Below are 16611 nucleotides of genomic sequence, written 5' to 3'. Positions count from 1 at the left end.
CCTCAGCCGTGGCTGACAGCCTCTGTTTGTGGGTGCCATGCAGGGGGTGAGGGGCTGGGGGGGGCACAGCTCTCGGTCCTGGTACAGCTCCTCTCCCCGTGCTCCCCAAGCCTGGGACCTCAATCCACCTGCGCCCAGGTGCTGCGAGCCCTGAGGCGAGCGGTGATCCAGGGCTGGATGCTGGGTTCCAGCTGCGTGTTTAGGGCTGATGCTTGGGTCAGGACCAGGGTTGGCTCCGTGGTTATGAGCGAGGCTGCAGCCTCGTCCGGGCTGGGACGGTCCCATTCTGTGATGCTGATGGATCCCGGAGCGGAAGACCCTGGTGTGCCATCGGGCATCAGGCAGGTGGTCCCGGAGAGCCCCTGCCATCGCGTCCACCCCATCCATTCCTCGCCTCTCGGTGGGCCCTGCTGTGCACCACGACCTCTGCAGCGCTTGCCTCATCCAGGCCCTTGTCTCCTGTGTGCTCTCGGCACCAGTACCACCGGCCCCACAGCCTGTCCCCGCGCTGCTTCCTCTCCGGATGCAGCCATCCACGTGCTGCCCGGGCACCGGGGGAGGATGCTGTGCTGCAGGAGCTCCGCTTTCTCCGTTTGTATTGCACCACGGAAGGTGACTGATTCCCAGCGCCACCGCACCATCTGTCCCTCCTCCAAGGACCCCTGATCCCAGCGGATCCCACACGCGCTGATGCCCTTACTGGTGGGCCAGAGAGGGACGAGAGCATCCTGCGACCCAGGCACCACCCAGCAGCGGTGGCTGCGGTGCAGCAGGAGCCGGCGGCCGCTAGAGGATGGTGCTGCCTTGCGAGGGCCCCATGGCAGCAGGCTGAGCCCAGCGCCCCGGCTGCTGCCTCTTCCCCTCCTGCCGGCACGCGTGCTGCTGCAAGCACGGACCTCAAATCATAGAGTCATCAAATATCCCGAGTTGGAAGGGACCCACGAGGATCAGTGAGTCCAACTCCTGGCTCCACACAGGACCACCCAAAAATCAGACCGTGTGTCCGAGAGCATTGTCCGAACGCTTCTTGTACTCCGTGCTGCGACGACTGCCCTGGGGAGCCTGTCCCAGTGCCCGACCACCCTCTCCATGAAGAACCTTTCCCTCACACCCAGCCTGACCCTCCCCTATCCCAGCTCCATGCCGTTCCCTCGGGTCCTGTCGCTGTCCCCAGAGAGCAGAGCTCAGCGCCTGCCCCTCCGCTCCCCTTGTGAGGCCGCCATGAGGCCTCCCCTCAGCCTGCTCTGCTCGGGGCTGAACAAACCAAGGGACCTCAGCTGCTCCTCATACGTGTCCCCAGTGACCCTCGTGTCCTGCGGTGCCCGGGACCAGAGCAGCTGCTCTCCCCATGAGCTGCACCACGGACCTGCAGAGCTGGCACAGCCCCGCTGTGTGCCCAGGTCAAGGTGTCAATGCCACAGTGTCCAGCGTGGGATCCATCTGCAGGAACATTGCCCCGCTCAGGGTGCCTGGAGTGCGTACCGTGACTGAGACCTGGGATAAGCGACTTACCCGCCTGGGGCTTTGTTTCCTCTCCTTGGTTCTTGTGGTGTCTCTCTACCTTCTGTCTTCATCCATGCTGGGGATGCTTCCTCCAGGGCAGCAGCGAAAAGCAAGGGGCAGAGCGAGTTCATCGGCTGGTTGGAGGCACGGTCTTGCAGACCCAGAAACCTGACCTATTTCTTCCTCAGGAAAATCTCTAGCTCCAGGCAAGGATTTGCTGCAGAGGGACAAACAGCTGCAGCCCTCCCTGCCCCTGGCAGCCCCCTGCACCTACCTGGCCCCACAGCCTCCCCACCACCGCTCCGGGAGCAGAGGAGCAGGCTCCAGGAGCAAGGCGCTGCTCAGACCCCGAGGCTGGGCAGGCTCCCAGGCAAACACAAAAGCAGCAGTGGAGCGAGGACCTGGGGGCTGAGCAGCAGAGCCAAGTGCTGGTGGCAGCCCCAGGACGTGGCGCTGAGCCTCCATGGGACCCAGCGATCCCAGGGGGGGGCAGCTCACTGGTGTCTGCGTGGAGTCTCGTGGGTCCCCCCAGCCCCAGCGTGTCCCAACCAACCCAAGTCCTGAGCTCTGCTGAGCTCAGAGCTCAAACGTGTCCAGAGGCTGTAAGGATACAGGCGGTATTTTCTGGAGGACGCAAGGTTCGGCCCCTGCTGCATCTGACACGCGGAGCTGCCGTAGGCTGCGGTTGCGATGCTGCTGTGCCTCCGCATTGGAGGGAGAGGTGCCCCGGCGATGCGCAGCGGGGGGGCAGGAAGGGGTTAAGCCCACTGGGTCTAGCAGGCGCCAAAGCCTGCGTCCTGTCGTGCTGCCATAAAAAAACCCAGGGTGTGGGTATGGGACCGGGAAGCCGCGTGCCCCGCCGCCGCGCCAGGCGGGAGGCAGAGAGGAACAGCGCGGGGCGCGGAGCTCGGGGCGTTCCTGCCCCTCGCCCTCCCGGCCGGCCCCGCCACGCCGCGATGTTCACCGTCAACGTCTCCTCCTCCATGTCCTACCGGGGACGGCCGCCCCTGTCCCCTGCCAGGCAGCAGCGGGGCCACGGGAGCAAGTGCGAGCAGAGGTACGGGGTGGGGACGCGGCACGGCACGGGGAGAGGAGCTGCTCACAGCCGGGAGGGTCGGGCAGGGCTGGGTGTCCTTCACGTCTGTCTGTCTGTCTGTCTGTCTCCTGCTGCCCTTGCTCCTTATAAGGTGACAGCCCAAGCTGTCTGAGTGACTTTCAGCCCATCGGGACTCCCCCAAGGGGAGGGAAGGTGGGACGCTGTTCCTGGGGTGCTGGCTTGGGTCCCTGGAGGTAAATCCTGCCTCCTGCAGCGCTGAAAGCACCAAAACGTTCCCCCGTCAGCCCAGGTGACGGCACTGATGCTCCGGGCTGGCTGGGGGGGGGATGAAGAAGACATTTTCTTGCGAGAATCGCCTGGGAGAACGCTGCCGGGCTGCGGGCCTTCGTGCTGGCTGCTGAGCCAAGCGTTATTCCCCTGGGCCTCCCCACCTTCCTGCCTGCCACAGCAGCCGGGGGGCAGCCCCCTGCCCCAGCCTTCCCTCAGCACGGGGCTGCCAGCATCGTAGGATCCACCGCGAGTGCCGTGGTGGTGCCTGAGGCTCTGGCATCGCTTCTGCCACATCCCAGAGGACGCGGGTGGGTCCTGTCCTTGCGGCACCCACCCCGCGTCCAGCCCATCCATTTTGGTCACCGAGCCGACATGCCGATGGTCCCCGACGTCGCGTCGGCTGGCAATTGCTGTCGGTCCGTGCATTTTTGTCAGGGTGCGCTCGCTGGCGTCACTTGTTCCTTGTGCTTTTAACGCAGCCCTTGAGCTGGGAGCTGCTGCCGTTCCTATCGCGCTTATTTTTTCCTAGCTGAAAATCGGCGCTGGATTTTTGCGATGCCGGGCAGTCTTTCTGCCTGTGCCTGCCTATTGTTTGAACTGCAGAAGAATTAAGTCATCGTTGAAAAATTTAGGGCTGTTGGTGTGCCGCCGCTGTGCGGGGCTGCGCCGTGTGCGTCTGTGCGGCTGCGGGCACGTGGGCCGTGCAGGGTGCAGAGGGCTGCGGTTCCCCTGTCCTGGCACCATCCCCAGTGCCTGGGCTCCCGGTGCCTCCGCACCATGCGTGACCCCCCCAGCTGATGCTCTGTCCCCGTGTGCATTCTGCTTTGTGTCACTGTGAGCCCCAGTTGTGCGGTGCACCTCCCCTGCCCCGGCCCCTGGCCCCATCACCCGCGTTGCTTCTTGTCACCCTGACGTCCCCGTGTCCCTTGTCTGTCCCTCCAGAGAGCCCCGGAAAATCATCCTGCACAAAGGCTCCACCGGCCTGGGCTTCAACATCGTCGGGGGGGAAGATGGAGAGGGCATCTTCGTGTCCTTCATCCTGGCCGGAGGCCCCGCCGACCTCAGCGGGGAGCTGCGGAGGGGAGACCGCATCCTCTCGGTGAGTTGGCCTGGCGGGGAGGGACGGGCACCGGGCACCCAGGTGGGGGCAGACCCGTGTCCGGGGGTACCGGGGCTGCGGGGACGTGGTTCGGCAGCAGGTTCGGCAGCATCCATCCCGCAGTGCTGGTGTGGCCCTGGGCCCTGGGTGCGGGGCCCTGTGGTTCGCTGCCCGGCGTGGTCCTGGCATGGAGCAGGGGCTGGTGGGGTGGGCAGCCCCGGGTCTGTGCTGGCTGGGGTGTTGGTACCGGGGGTGCTGGTACAGGGGGTGTCAGTACTGGGGGTGTTGGTACTTGGGGTATGGGTACTGGGGGTGTCGGTACCGGGGGTGTCGGTACCAGGGCTGTCGGTACCAGGGCTGTCGGTACCAGGGCTGTCGGTATGGGGGGTGTTGGTATGGGGGGTGTCAGTACCGGGGGTATAGGTACCGGGGGTGTCAGTACTGGGGGTGTCGGTACTTGGGGTATGGGTACTGGGGGTGTCGGTACCGGGGGTGTCGGTACCAGGGCTGTCGGTACCAGGGCTGTCGGTATGGGGGGTGTTGGTATGGGGGGTGTCAGTACCGGGGGTATAGGTACCGGGGGTGTCAGTACTGGGGGTGTCGGTACTTGGGGTATGGGTACTGGGGCTGTCGGTATGGGGGGTGTCGGTATGGGGGGTGTCCATATGGGGGGTGTCGGTATGGGGGGTGTCAGTACCAGGGGTATTGGTACTGCGGGTATTGGTACTGGGGGTGTCAGTACTGGGGGTGTCAGTACCGGGGGTATCAGTACCGGAGATGTCGGTACTGGGGGTATCAGTACTGGGGTGTCGGTACCGGGAGGGGGCGGTGGTACCGCAGGCACACGGTGGAGCAGGGGCTGGGTGACGGGGACACGGAGAGCACCGGTACCGCGGTGCGACGGAAGTCCCGGTGCGACGGAGCCGCGGTGTCCCGGCAGGTGAACGGCGTGAACCTGCGCAACGCCACCCACGAGCAGGCGGCGGCGGCGCTGAAGCGGGCGGGGCAGACGGTGACCATCGTCGCGCAGTACCGGCCCGAAGGTACCGCCACCGGCACCGGCACCGGCACCGGGAGGGGGCGGCGCGCCGTATGCAAACGAGGGGGGCGGGGTCTGTATGTAAACGAGGGGGCGGGGCCTGTATGTAAACGAGGGGGCGGGGCCGTGTGTGGCGCGCTGAGCGGGCGGTGCCGGGGGGGGCACCCCGGCGAGGCGTGGATTGGCGCGGAGCCGGTCAGGGGGGCGGGGCTTGGCGGGGAGCGCGGGCTCCGATTGGCCGGCGCGGCGGGGGGGGCGTGTCTCCGGCGTCCCGCCGGCGGTGCCTGCGCGGCTTTGTGTGCGGGCCGGGCGGCTCCGGGGCTGCTGCCGGGGCGCCGCCGCCGCCGCCTCCCTCCCGCCCGCCCGCCCTCCGCGCCGGCTGCAGGTGAGCGCGGGGCCGCCCGCCGCCAGGCCCCGTCCCCCCTCCCTCCCCCCTCCTTCCCGGGCACGGCCGAGCCGAGGCCCCGCCGGGCGGGGGCTCCTGCCCGGGGCGGGGACCCCCTCGGGGCCGCCTCCCTCCGGCCCCGCCGCAGACAAAGAGCGGCCCCGAGCGCTGCCCCCGCCGCTGGGCGAGGCGCCGGCCGCCCCCCGCTGTCCCCCCCTCCCCCCCCGTTCGGCTCGGCTTCCGCCTCCCCGCCGGTCCCGGGCCTGGGCGCCGGGCAGGAAGGGACCGGGGGCAGGCAGCGGAGCGGAGCCGGTAGCGCCGCCCGGGGTGCCGGGGGAGCGGGCTGGGCTGCTCGTGGGGCTTTTTTTTTTTTTTTCCTCCTTCCTTCCAGGAAGCGCTCCCTGCTCTCGTGTCCCTGGCTCCGCTTGCCATTGAGCTCTGGCACGGGGCGGGACACGAGTGGTTCCTGCGCGTCCCGGGGCACGAGTCGCTGCGGCCCCCCCAGACGTTGGCTCAAACCGCAGCGCCCGGGAGCTGACGGCCCCCCGGGGCTGGGAGCAGCGCGCGGTGTCCTCCTGCCACGGCTCCTACGGAGCGCATCTGTGCAGCACCGCCCGGCACGTGGGCTGCCGCTGGGAAACAAATACAGGTGGCAGGGAGCCGAGGGGACCTCGGAGCTCCAGGGGCTTGGGTGCGACTGCTGAAGTGCCGGCTGGCCCTGGCACCGGGCAGGGCGGGCGGTGTTGGGCACCCCGAACCCTGCGGGGAAGGGGTCAGTGGGGCCGGCCTCCCCCCGAGGAGGTGCGGGAGGTCCCAGGTGTTTGCCTTGTCTGCGCAGGTCACAGGTCTGCGCTGGTGGAAGAGCGAGAGCTGGGTCGTGGAGGCCCCAAGGAGAGCAGCGGCACCAGTGAGCGTGCTGGCTGCGCCGGCTTCCCAAAAGCGCGACCTGCTTGTGCAGAAGGAAATGGCAGGCCTGTAGCAATGGCAAGTGAAGCGTGAGCCCGGTTGCAGCAAACCCGACCTGAAAACAGGGCAGGAATTGTTGCTAGCCAAAGGCAGGTCGTGAGGGCCCATCAGAAGGGGCTCTGAGGGGCGAATCCGTCCCAGCAGGCGTGGAGGACTGCCATTCAGCTGTCTGCTGCGTGTGAGGAGGAGCAGGGCTTGCGCAGGGTGCTGGACAAACACACACGTGCTCAGGGTGTGCTCTGCTTTAGTGTAACCTCCGAGGCTGCTTGCATAAGCCTCGTGGATGAGGTGCCCTCCCAGCGGGGTCCCGTGAGCGGTTAGGAGTGGAGGAGAGCGAAGACAGAGCGGGGGAAGGACGGCAAGAGTCGCAGTCCTGCCTCTCTTCTGAGCACCTGTGCCTGGCACAGCCCCAAGCTGTCTTGCGAGGAGGCCGCTCCGTGTGATGCTGCCTCTGAGCTGCTTGTAAGATCTCTTTCCTCGGAGTGTTTCTCCGTGTGAACTTTGTCTGCTGTTATCACAAGTGCTCGGGTTTGGCAATTACACCTCCTGAAGCCCCGTGGAGCGCAGCTTTGATATCCTTCGCTTTAAAATACAAAAACTCGAGCGGCGGCGTTTCTCTGAGCTGGCTGCTAAAAGGAAACTGCCGAGACCTTGCAGCGGCTTCCAGAAGTTGCCAAAGCTCTCGGCACCTCTGTGCTCACCGCCGCTCATCTGAGCGTGCAGCACGGCCTGCCCTGGGTCCGTGCTCGCCGTGCCTGGGCGGTGTTTGTACTTCGACCCCCCAGCTCAAAGGTGCATGGACTCAGGGCAGTAAAATGCTTCGCTGAAGAGGAGCGATGGAGCTGATTGCAGATTTCACGTGTGACAGGCGCCGGGCTGGAGCCTGCGGCTGAAAGGTCCCCAGGATCTGCTGATGGCCGGATCCAGCCTGAGCCAGGCTGGCGTTTGTGTGCCTAAAGCGGTGCACGTGCTTTGTGCACAGGCTTTGTGCACGCTCAGGGATCGCTCTCTGATGCGGCTCCCCGTGCTCTAGCTGCACTTTCTCCCTTCGTTTTCTGGACACGAGGAAATAGCACAATTGCCGGGGCTGCAGCACAAGAGAGCAGGTCGGGAGGGAGCGGCTCCATCGCGCTCTGGCTCCGCTGCCGTGTGCCAGCTCCATTTGCTGGGTTTGTTTGCCATAGAAACAGCAGCTCTGTAGGGAGATGAGCCTGGGGATCACAGTGAGCATTAGCCCGTGCGGAGCTGAAGCCAGCGCTATTGAAAACAGGATGCGTTTTCCACTGCGAGGGTGGAGAGGCAGAGAGAGCGGCAGACAATGGCCCTGTGGATGTCTAATCCCAACGCTTTGAAACCTGGGCAGCTGAAATCCCTTCGGGCTTTCTCGTGGAAGAATGCAGAGGCCAAAGGTTCCTCCGGGATGGGACTGGGGCCACGGGGGGCTGCTCTGTGCCCCGCAGGCTCAGCCCTTCTCCAGGAGCACCTGCATGGTGCTCGAGCTCTGGAGGAAGAGCCACAAGAGCGCAGAGCGTTGCTTCGTCGCCTTGCTGGGTGGAAATAACAAAGCGCTGCTCCTCCTGGCGTCAGGCTCCCACAGCGGGACCTCTTGCAGCAGCAGCAAGGCGGTGGCACTTGAAACAAGAGGCGCGAGTTCACCTGTTGCATATTTTCTATCTTGATAAGTGTGTCCTGAACATGTCCAGCGCCTGGGTGCTGTGGGAGTGCCGGGGAGGTGGGGATTAGTAAGAGCTCCTGGCGCTCACCTCCCTGCTGTGCGGCGGGCAGGTTTCCCAGGCGAGTTTCTGCCGCGCGGCAGCTCTCCTTCCAGGATGCAGAGGCAAGGTGGATATGAGCCAGTGAACGGAGATAGAAGTGCTGCTTGCTGGAGGTTATCTGCCGATAATTGTCGAGGAGGCTGTTCCAGCACGCAGATAAGGGGGGGCCCGGTTGCAGCCGAGCACATCCTATGCTCGCTCCTGGGGTAACCCTGCCTCCCCTGTGCTCGCAGGGAGGCTCCGGGTTTGCTTTTGCAGCTGGCTGTTCCTCCTCCGCCCAGCGCGCTGCTGAGCTGCTGCTTGGCTGGCACCTCTCACCTCGCCCTGCTTCCCTTCCGTCCCGCAGCGGTGGCACCCTGCCACCCCGCTCCCGCCTCGCTGCTGCTGCTGCTGCTTTCCCTGCCCTGCGCGGGTGCCGTGCGGGCTGGCGGCTCCATCAGGGAGAGCCACGGCTGCTGGAGGAGGGCTGCTGGCAGAGCCCAACCCTGCAAGGAGACATCTGGGCTCGCCCCGTGCAGCGCTCGGCTTCCCGCACTGCCTGGGAGTGCCCGTGCAGCAAGGTGAGGGTGCCCGGAGCGGCTCTGCCCCGGACACGGGGTGCCCAGAGGTGGTGGCACTTAGGGAAAGATCGAGGTGGCCGGCGCTGAGCACGGCAGCGTGGTGAGGAGGAGCTGGCTGGTGGGGGGACGTGGCTGCAGTGCAGGCGGAGCGGTGCCTTGCCCGTGCTGGGAGCCGGCACGGAGCTCGAGCCCCTCTGGGGTTAAACCTGTGCAAAGCAGTGGCTGCCAAGCGCAGCACGCGCAGTAAGCAGCTCCGTGCTCGCTGTCGCAGTTTCCTCGCTGGTCTCGAGCCCTGTAACGAATGAGGCGTGGGGCTCGGCGGCGTGCCGGGAAGCCCAGCTCCACTCCACGCTCCTGCGGAGCTCCAGGACGTCGGTTCCGTGGCCCTGATCCGTACTGTGGGTGCCGCAGTCCTCCCTGGCGCAGGGTGAGAGGTTGCCAGCAGGGCTTAGCTCGGGCTTTAGCCCACTTCTGTCTGTTGGGTGCCGCATCAGTGAGACTCCGGTCTGGGCGCAGTTAGGGGCGTGTAGAAGTGCTGCTTTGGTGTGATAATTTTATTTTCTACTGGGATAAGCGTTGCCCTTGTTGTGCGTTTGCCTGTGCGGGCAGTAAGGCTGCCCCTGCCTCTTGACGTCTGGGGGCAGCGCCTGCTGCCACGGGGGCTCCCTTTGTCCCGTTCATCTGCAGCCAGCCTGTGCTGGCTGGGGCCTTCAGCATCAACCCTTGCTTCTCGGAGGGCAAACCTGTGGGTAACACGCAGCTGGGGAGGTGGCAGCCCCGTCTCTAACATCACGTAGGACACGTCCTAGCGGCTCAGGACCCAGGCGAGCCCCAGGAGCAGTCCCGCTCCCTCCACACTTACCCAGCCGCGGTAGCAGCGCTCAGCTCCACGCAGCCTGGCTTGCGGGCGAGCTCAGCAGCGCCCTGAGCGCAGCCGTGGCCCTTACAGAGGGGGAAGCTGCTGGGCTAACGCACCCCGAGTGTGAACTTCCACGTCAGGGAGCGTTGCCCGTGAAATTTTTAACACGCCTCCGAGCACATCTGCTGCCTCTCTGCCCCTGCCCTGGGCTCCCCACCTCGTTCTCTGCGCAGTGCAGGCGTTACGGGGTGAAACGGTGGCACAGGTAGATGCAGCGCTTCCGAGCTTCCCACGGGGCGCAGCAAATCCATCAGCCAGATGGGCCAGGAGAGGACAGGAGCCGCAGCCTTCGCGTAGCCCCCCCCCGACCCCCGAGCCACGCAGAGGGGGCTGCGGGAAAGGCGAGCGCAAGGCAGGCTGCCGCTCGAGGCGCCGCAAAGAGGAGGAAACCCGGCTCGCTTTACCCTTCTCGTTGCACGCCCGCCAAGGGTGATGCAGCGGCAGGCTGCTTGCAGATGGCTTGTCAAGCTGTCCCAAGCGGCAGGTTCACATGTGCTGCATATGCTGGGGTTTGGGGTTTTAAGAAAACCAGCAGAGCAGGCTTCAGAGGCTGGGGCTGCAGCACGGCTCCTATACGTGGCTGTGGAATTTTTATGTGTGGCTTGAGGTTTTTGGTGCGTATCTTTTTTCTTTTTTTTTTTTTCCTGTAGTCTTTGAGTAGCATTCGACAATTCTGTGCAGAAGGGAGGTCTCGAGCAGGGTCTGGCTGCACGGTTTAGGGCTAGGTAGCCAGGAAATGCCAAGCCACGGTTGCATAACCCCAACCCCGCGTGCATCTGCGCCGACGGAGCCGTCTCCCTCCGTGCACAGCGAGGGGCTGTCTTTCAAACAGCCCGCAGTGCATTTCTCAGCGGTGATCCCGCCGCACGTGCGGGATGCAGCTCTGCAGGCTGGGCAGCGTCCTGCCCGATCCTTCCGCGGAGGGAGCTCGGCGCTGGGGGCAGCACCCCCAGTGCCCACACGCGGCTCGTGCCACCGTGGGGGCTTTTGTAACCCATGTGTCCGTGCCCGGTGCTCCCCGGCAGGTTGGCCGATCTGTCGCTGCAGCAGCAGCCGCCGCCACCCGGTCACGGCGCCAATGAGCGCCCTTTGCTGGGTGCTATCAGGGGAAGGAGGGAGCGGGGCCACCTCTGTTGCTCTTCGGCTGCGTGGGAGCAAACCCTCCCTGCTCTGCCCTGGGTGCGCGGGGCTGGAGCCTCCGCCCTCCGCTTTGGGGCCGACCTTTACACCCAGCTGAAGGTCGCGCTGGCGTGGCCGCAGGGAGGGAGGGAGGGAGGGAGGGAGGAGCTGCAGGTGGTGGCAGCTCCCGTCCTGCCGCTGCCGGAGGTGCCGCTGGCTCCCGGAGGGTCTCCTGGTGCCTGGGATGTAGGTGACGACAGGTGAATCCCCCCCTCTCGCTTCCTAAGGCTGCGGGGTATGCTTTGTCCCCCACCCCGAGCCGGGGATGGGCTGGGGGCTGCCACCGAGTTGGGGGCCGCGCTGCAGCGGAGGTGGTGCCGCGTGCGGGGCGCTCGCCCCGTGCTGGCACCGGTGGCCGGGTGGCAGCCGTCCCCTTGTTCCCGGTGCATGCCTGGGGCTCTGCTGCCAGGCACTGCTGGGCTGGGACCCGAGGCGTGGGGCTGCTGCCCTCCAGCCGTGCCACGTTGCGTTGGCCAGCGGGTGACAGTCCCCTGCGAGGTCTCGTTCTTTGTCTGTGCTTCGGCTCGCTCTGCAGGGCAGCAGCTCACGCAGGGAGGCGATTGCCGCGCTGGGACAGGGGCGTGCAGGGCAGCTGCCCCCAGCCACACGCCCCGTGGCCAGGCTGTAGTCTCCTCTCAGTGCTTACTGGGTTAATCTGGCGCGCTGGTTGCGCCCTGCTCGCTGGGGCGGTGGTGGTGGAGGCTCGGGGGCAGCCCCTGCCTGCGCTGACCCTCTGTCTCCCCGCAGAGTACAGCCGCTTCGAGTCCAAGATCCACGACTTGAGAGAGCAGATGATGAACAGCAGCATGAGCTCTGGCTCTGGCTCGCTCCGGACAAGCGAGAAGAGATCCCTCTACGTCCGGTAAGGCTCTCCCCCGTCTCCGTGTCTGTCGTTGCTCCGGGCAGCCAGTGCTGGATGCACAGCGCGGGGGGCGGTGTCTTGTCCCACCGTGTACGCGTGGGGCGGGACGGTTCGGTCTGAGCTGGCTTTGCACCCCTGGGCTGCGTTACGCAGGGGCCCTCGTCCCTGCACGCGCGTGAGATCTCACGCAGGGCAGAACGCCCGGTGCCACCTCCCAGCTCTGTGGCTGCTTGCCGCTTCTGAGCTCGTGCCAAGCGCTGGGTCGAGGAGGTGGCCCTTCCACCCGAGGGGGTGTCTCAGAGCGGGACCCGCTCTTGCTTTGCCGCAGCCCTGCTGGCAAGGAGGCCCGTTCCTGAGCGCACACGCGAGGGTTGTGCTGTGCCTGCTGGGGGAAGTGCAGCAAACCCAGCGCTGCCGACACGAGCGCGCCTTCCAGGAGGTGTCTGTGGTTCCCCTGGGTGTGCCCGGCAATTGGGAATGAGGAAGGAAAATGTCAGTGCGGCCTTACGGATGAGCAATTCATCCCTGGGCTGGTGCTCCCACGCCAGCTGGGATCGCATCCTTACACCTGTGCAGCACCTCCGCGGATGGGTGCTTCGCCTCGTCGGAGGACACGCTCCCCTGCCGCTGCGGGGCGAGGGGAGGGGGCGTTACAAACGAGGCACGAAGCCTGCAGGGTGGAGCAGGGGAGCAGTGGCTCTTGCAGGGGTTCTGCAGGGCTGGGTGCTCTGCACTCGGATGCCTTTTGCTCGGGCTGCTGTGCAGGGAGGTGGGCCGTGCTGCGGCCGGGCGGCTGCTTCCAGGGTGAGCCCTCAGGGGCTGGAGGAACCGAGCGGGTCCGAGGGAGGACGCAGGCAGCGGTGTGAGCAGTTGGCTAAGGCCCTGGTGGCAGCAGTGCCTGGCCCCTCCAGGTACTGCCGTCCACCCACGAGCCGTGGGGCAGCCCAGCCCGGTGGGTCGCTCCCCCAGCTTGGCAGCAGCCCTGGGGTCTCCAGCAGCTGGAACAGCCCCGCTTCTGCCCCCGCAGCGTGCAGGGCGCTCTCCTCTAACTGCTCCCCACTAACTGGCTTCTCCGTCTCCTCCCCTGCTGGTCCTGCGGCAGAATCTGGCTGGAGGGGAGCTGAGCTCTTAGGAGGATTATTGCTTTGATCCTGAGATGCGCTTTTGGGTTGGAGCCAGGTGCGGAGCAGGCAGGGGTTAAGCGGCCGCGCGGCGCTGGCTCTGTACCTGCTGCACGTCCTGGCCATCGCAGCCCCGTGCCCGTGCTCGCTGCTGGCTCCTGCCTTCTGCCCCTGCCGCCTCCCGGCTTGCTGCAGCACCTTCTCTTGCAACGAGAGTCAGCATGGTGACAGCTAACAAGTAATTTTAACTTGCTCATTAAAATAATCCCATAAATCCTCACCTTGCACAGCCTGTTGCGGATGGGGGTTGGCAATAGCAAGGGACGCCGCTTTTCCCTGCGGTGAGGAGGATGAGAGCTGGGGCTGCTTCAGCCTCAGCCTACGTCTCCTGTGGCATGGCTGCGCTGTGCAAAGGGGCTTCGGGTTGTAGGGGACCGCACGGCCAGCGTGAGCCCAGCCTGGCACAGGGGAGGACTGCAGCAGTAGGCTCCTGCAGCTCACAATTTCACGAGGCTCTGCAGAGTCTTGCTTGATTCAAGATCTGCTGTCGCAGTGACATCCTCATAAATGCAGCAGGGGTTTAGGCCGGGTCCAGCATGAAGTGAGCGTGCAAATCTCTCGTTCCCTGCCCAGATAGCTGCTGCATGTGCCAGGGCAGGCCTGCAGAAAAATGCTGCTCCACTGGCAGGCTCCCTTCACTCTGCTTTTTAGCATCCCACATCTTTTGAGAGCTGCCCGCTGCTTGCTGGGGCCCTTACACAAGGACGGGGTATGGCTGCGTCCCTCTGCGTGGCTCCGGTGGCATCTACGGCGCTGTGCCAGACAGGAGCTGGGCAGCACCTCGCTGGCTCCCCCAGCTCACCAGAGGCCAGCCCGGGGCTCTGCCTGGCTCCGGCGGCTGCCGCACGCTCCCCGTGAGCGTGTGAGAGCTGCCAGGGCTGCCCCAGCCCTTCTGGGCGGGGTGGTTTCGAGCGCAGGTTCCCTGAAACCGGCTGAGCTGCTGTGTTGTGGACAGGACATCAATTACGGGACCTGCTACCAAACTGCTTGAGTCAGCCCAGCGAGGCCGCGGTGCGCCCCGTCAGCGGGGCCCGGGGCCGGGCACGCCACCTCCCCGTGCAGCGCCTGCCTTCCTGCGGCTGCCGGGGCTGCTCCTGGCCCCGCGGTGCTCGGGTCGTGTTTTGGGGCCAGGACCGTGTTCCTGCGGGGTAAAGTCCTCGGAGCCTGGAGCCGTGCCCGGTGGGAAGGGGCTCGGGCCGGCTTTGTGCCCAGCGTGGGGAGCGAGGCCCTGGCGGGCTGCGGCCCCACAGGTCCTCACGTGTGCGCTGCCGTGCAAGCTGAGGATGGGCCCCATGGGAGCGGAGGCGCCTCGGGGAAACGCTCCTGGGGCCCTCTGGAAAAGGTGCCTCGTGCCTCCGCTGTGCCCCATGCGTGGGCCTCGCACGAACCCTGCTGGGGCTGGCAGCGCGACCCGTTTCTGTGACCCGTCAGCTCAGGGGCCCTCCTGCTGCCAGCAACACCTGGGTGACCTCTGCTTCGTACCTGCCCGGGGCTCTTCCTGCCTTCCTGCTGCGCTTGGCTGCAGCCTGCCGGCTTCTCTGCGCCTGACCTTGGCACTGGGGCCGCCGGTGCCGAATTCCCCGTGCGGGTGCTGGGAGGAGCGGGGCAGGGCTGCCCTGAGCACGGTGCGGGGCTGCAGCACAGCGGCTCGGCTCTCGAGCACCCCACCGGTGCCGTCTCCTCTTCCCCCAGCTCTGCTTGCCTGAACTCCCCTTTTTCCCCCCTCCCCGGGGCCGTGGCACGACGCTGTGAGCCCAGGGGCTTTGCCGGGAGCTGGTGGCAGCGGCAGCAGAGGTGCACGGGGCGTGCTGTCAGTGCCCCCGTGCAGCAAAGTGAGCACAGGGCTCGGGCTGAGCGCCCCAAAGCCTGCGCTGGCTCGGGAACCTGCCTGGCCAGTTCTCCGCGCTCTCTTTCCTCCTAATTGCGCTCTCTCCTTGCTCCTAATGGCGCTGGTCTGGCAGGGGCGTGCCAGGCACGCAGGCAGCCTTATCTCTTGGCAGGGAGCAGGTGCCTGTGAGGGCTGCTTGCCTCCAGCTGAAGGGCCCTGCAGTGTTTTCGCCGCCGGCTCCGGCGTGCCACGTGCTGTGCCTGGGGGCCGCCCTCCGTTCCTGTTCTCCTGCGGGACTGAGCACGAGGGCCTCCCGGCTACAGCGGGTGAGCCACGGCCCTGAGCAAGCTGGGAAAAGGAGGGTGGCTTGGTGGCCGAGCGAACTCGCACACGAGACTTCATCAGGCCTTCAGGTCGCTGCATGAGAGACTGCCGCACAGTCGTTCCTGTCCCGGGTGGAGGCTGGGGCTATTGCTGGAGCTGCCTCTGGGGCTGATCCAGCCAAAATCCTTTTTTTGCGGCCTTGCAAATGACATCTGGTATTTGAACTCACGGGCTCTCGTGCAGGCGGGTGCTATTGCCCACTTGTGCCTGGTGCTTGGGAGGTGGGAGGAACGTTAGGGACGCCAAGTCCAGGCGTGTTCAGAAGGGGCAGTTTCTTTGGTAAGGCTCCCTCTGGGCTGGAAGATGATCTGGCTCTTCCTAGCTTGCGCACCAACACCATCACCAAAAATAAGGTCCTGCAGGAGGTCGATCTTGGTGTCTTAGTGAAAGGCAAACCAGGCAGTAGCTGTCCCTGCAGCTGCAGCCACTCCGCGTGGTGATTTAGCCAGTCACGACAGGTGGGAGAAGCTGGGAGCAGGGGCAGCTTTCCTGATGGTGCAAGAACTGATGCTTCCGTCTGCTTCCCTGGTGAGAGGAGCCCCGGCTCATCCCGAGCTGCCAACCACCGCCGGGAGGGAGACCTGCCCTGACTCTTGTCAGCCGTGCTGGGCAAGGAGAGGTGTCTTGTTAAATGTAGCGGGGAAGCAATTTTTGAGAGCGTTATCTAGGCAGCTAACTCTGCAGGAGGCTGATGCACAGCATGCCTGTTGCTTTTACTATTTATGGAGCCACGGTTAAAAGGATTCAGCTCGAAGATCAATGTCACTTGCGCTGTGTCGCTTCGGACCCCCCTTAGGGTTCCTTGTAGTGGAAGGGGGTGATGAGCAGGGCAGGGGGGGGTTGTTCTTGTGGCTTTCCCCTTTCTTTTCTGCCTGGATGAGGCCGGCAGCTGGCTGAGCCAGGCTGCTGGTGCAGTAAGCACCCGTGCTGGCCGTGCCCCAAACCCTGCCACGTGGAAAGAACGAGGGCAAAAACGGGGCTGCCAGCAGCAGGGCTCTGCGTGACCGCTCGTGTGTTTCCATTTCTTGCAGGATGGACACATCCGAGGAAAACAGATCTGGTCTGAGATCTGACATTAGTAGAAAGAGTTAGGAAGCCACTGAAAGCAGCTTGTGGCAAAGGGCTGCAGCACGGGTGTGTGATAACTCGCACAGGAAGAGCATTAGTGCTCCTCTTCCTTAGTATAAAAAATAATCTTTTCTGTAGCTGGATAGTTGAAGAATATTGAAGATAAAGCTTCTCTGTCGTAAATTAAAAATTTGTCCGTAAAGGAAGTATTTACAAGTCTGAAAAGGAGCAGCTGTAGGAGCAGATAAACATTGAGATGCATTCATAATTCTCAGCCTCTGGAATAAAGTGCCCGTGTACGTAAATAAAAGTGAACGCTCCGCATGCCCTGCAGTCGTCTTCTGTGTGACTGCTTGCCGGCAGCAGGGCAGGGTTATATCCTATCCGCCTCCCCAGCCTTCCTGGTCGTGGCAGAGGAACAGGGCAGACGCTCTGCTCCCCGCTGCACGGGCAGACTGCCGGCCCGTGGCTTTGCTCCTGAGCAAGGGTGCGGGGGGGTGAGACCCAGCTCACCCCCGGAGATGAGTGGGCGGCTG

The 16611-nt window shown here is 65.0% G+C and overlaps 1 protein-coding gene across 10 annotated transcripts in view; it reads left to right on the top strand.

The window, feature by feature from the left end:
* The window catches only part of DLG3 (discs large MAGUK scaffold protein 3), a 74894-nt gene that overhangs the window by 46591 nt on the left and 11692 nt on the right, over positions 1-16611 (top strand). For 8 of the 10 annotated variants that reach the window (XM_067005267.1, XM_067005266.1, XM_067005264.1 and 5 more), the window contains 3 exons: positions 3773-3929; positions 4870-4972; positions 11500-11614. In XM_067005267.1, the coding sequence (XP_066861368.1) occupies positions 3773-3929; positions 4870-4972; positions 11500-11614 (375 nt within the window). Of the gene's footprint in view, positions 1-3772; positions 3930-4869; positions 4973-5274; positions 5354-10853; positions 10953-11499; positions 11615-16611 lie in introns of those variants that run through there. The other 2 variants (XM_067005273.1, XM_067005274.1) reach the window with 2 other exon arrangements.

The sequence above is a fragment of the Anser cygnoides genome, chromosome 13, assembly GCF_040182565.1.
Source record: "Anser cygnoides isolate HZ-2024a breed goose chromosome 13, Taihu_goose_T2T_genome, whole genome shotgun sequence".
NCBI lineage: Eukaryota > Metazoa > Chordata > Aves > Anseriformes > Anatidae > Anser > Anser cygnoides.
This window is presented reverse-complemented; position numbering and strand designations above follow the sequence as displayed.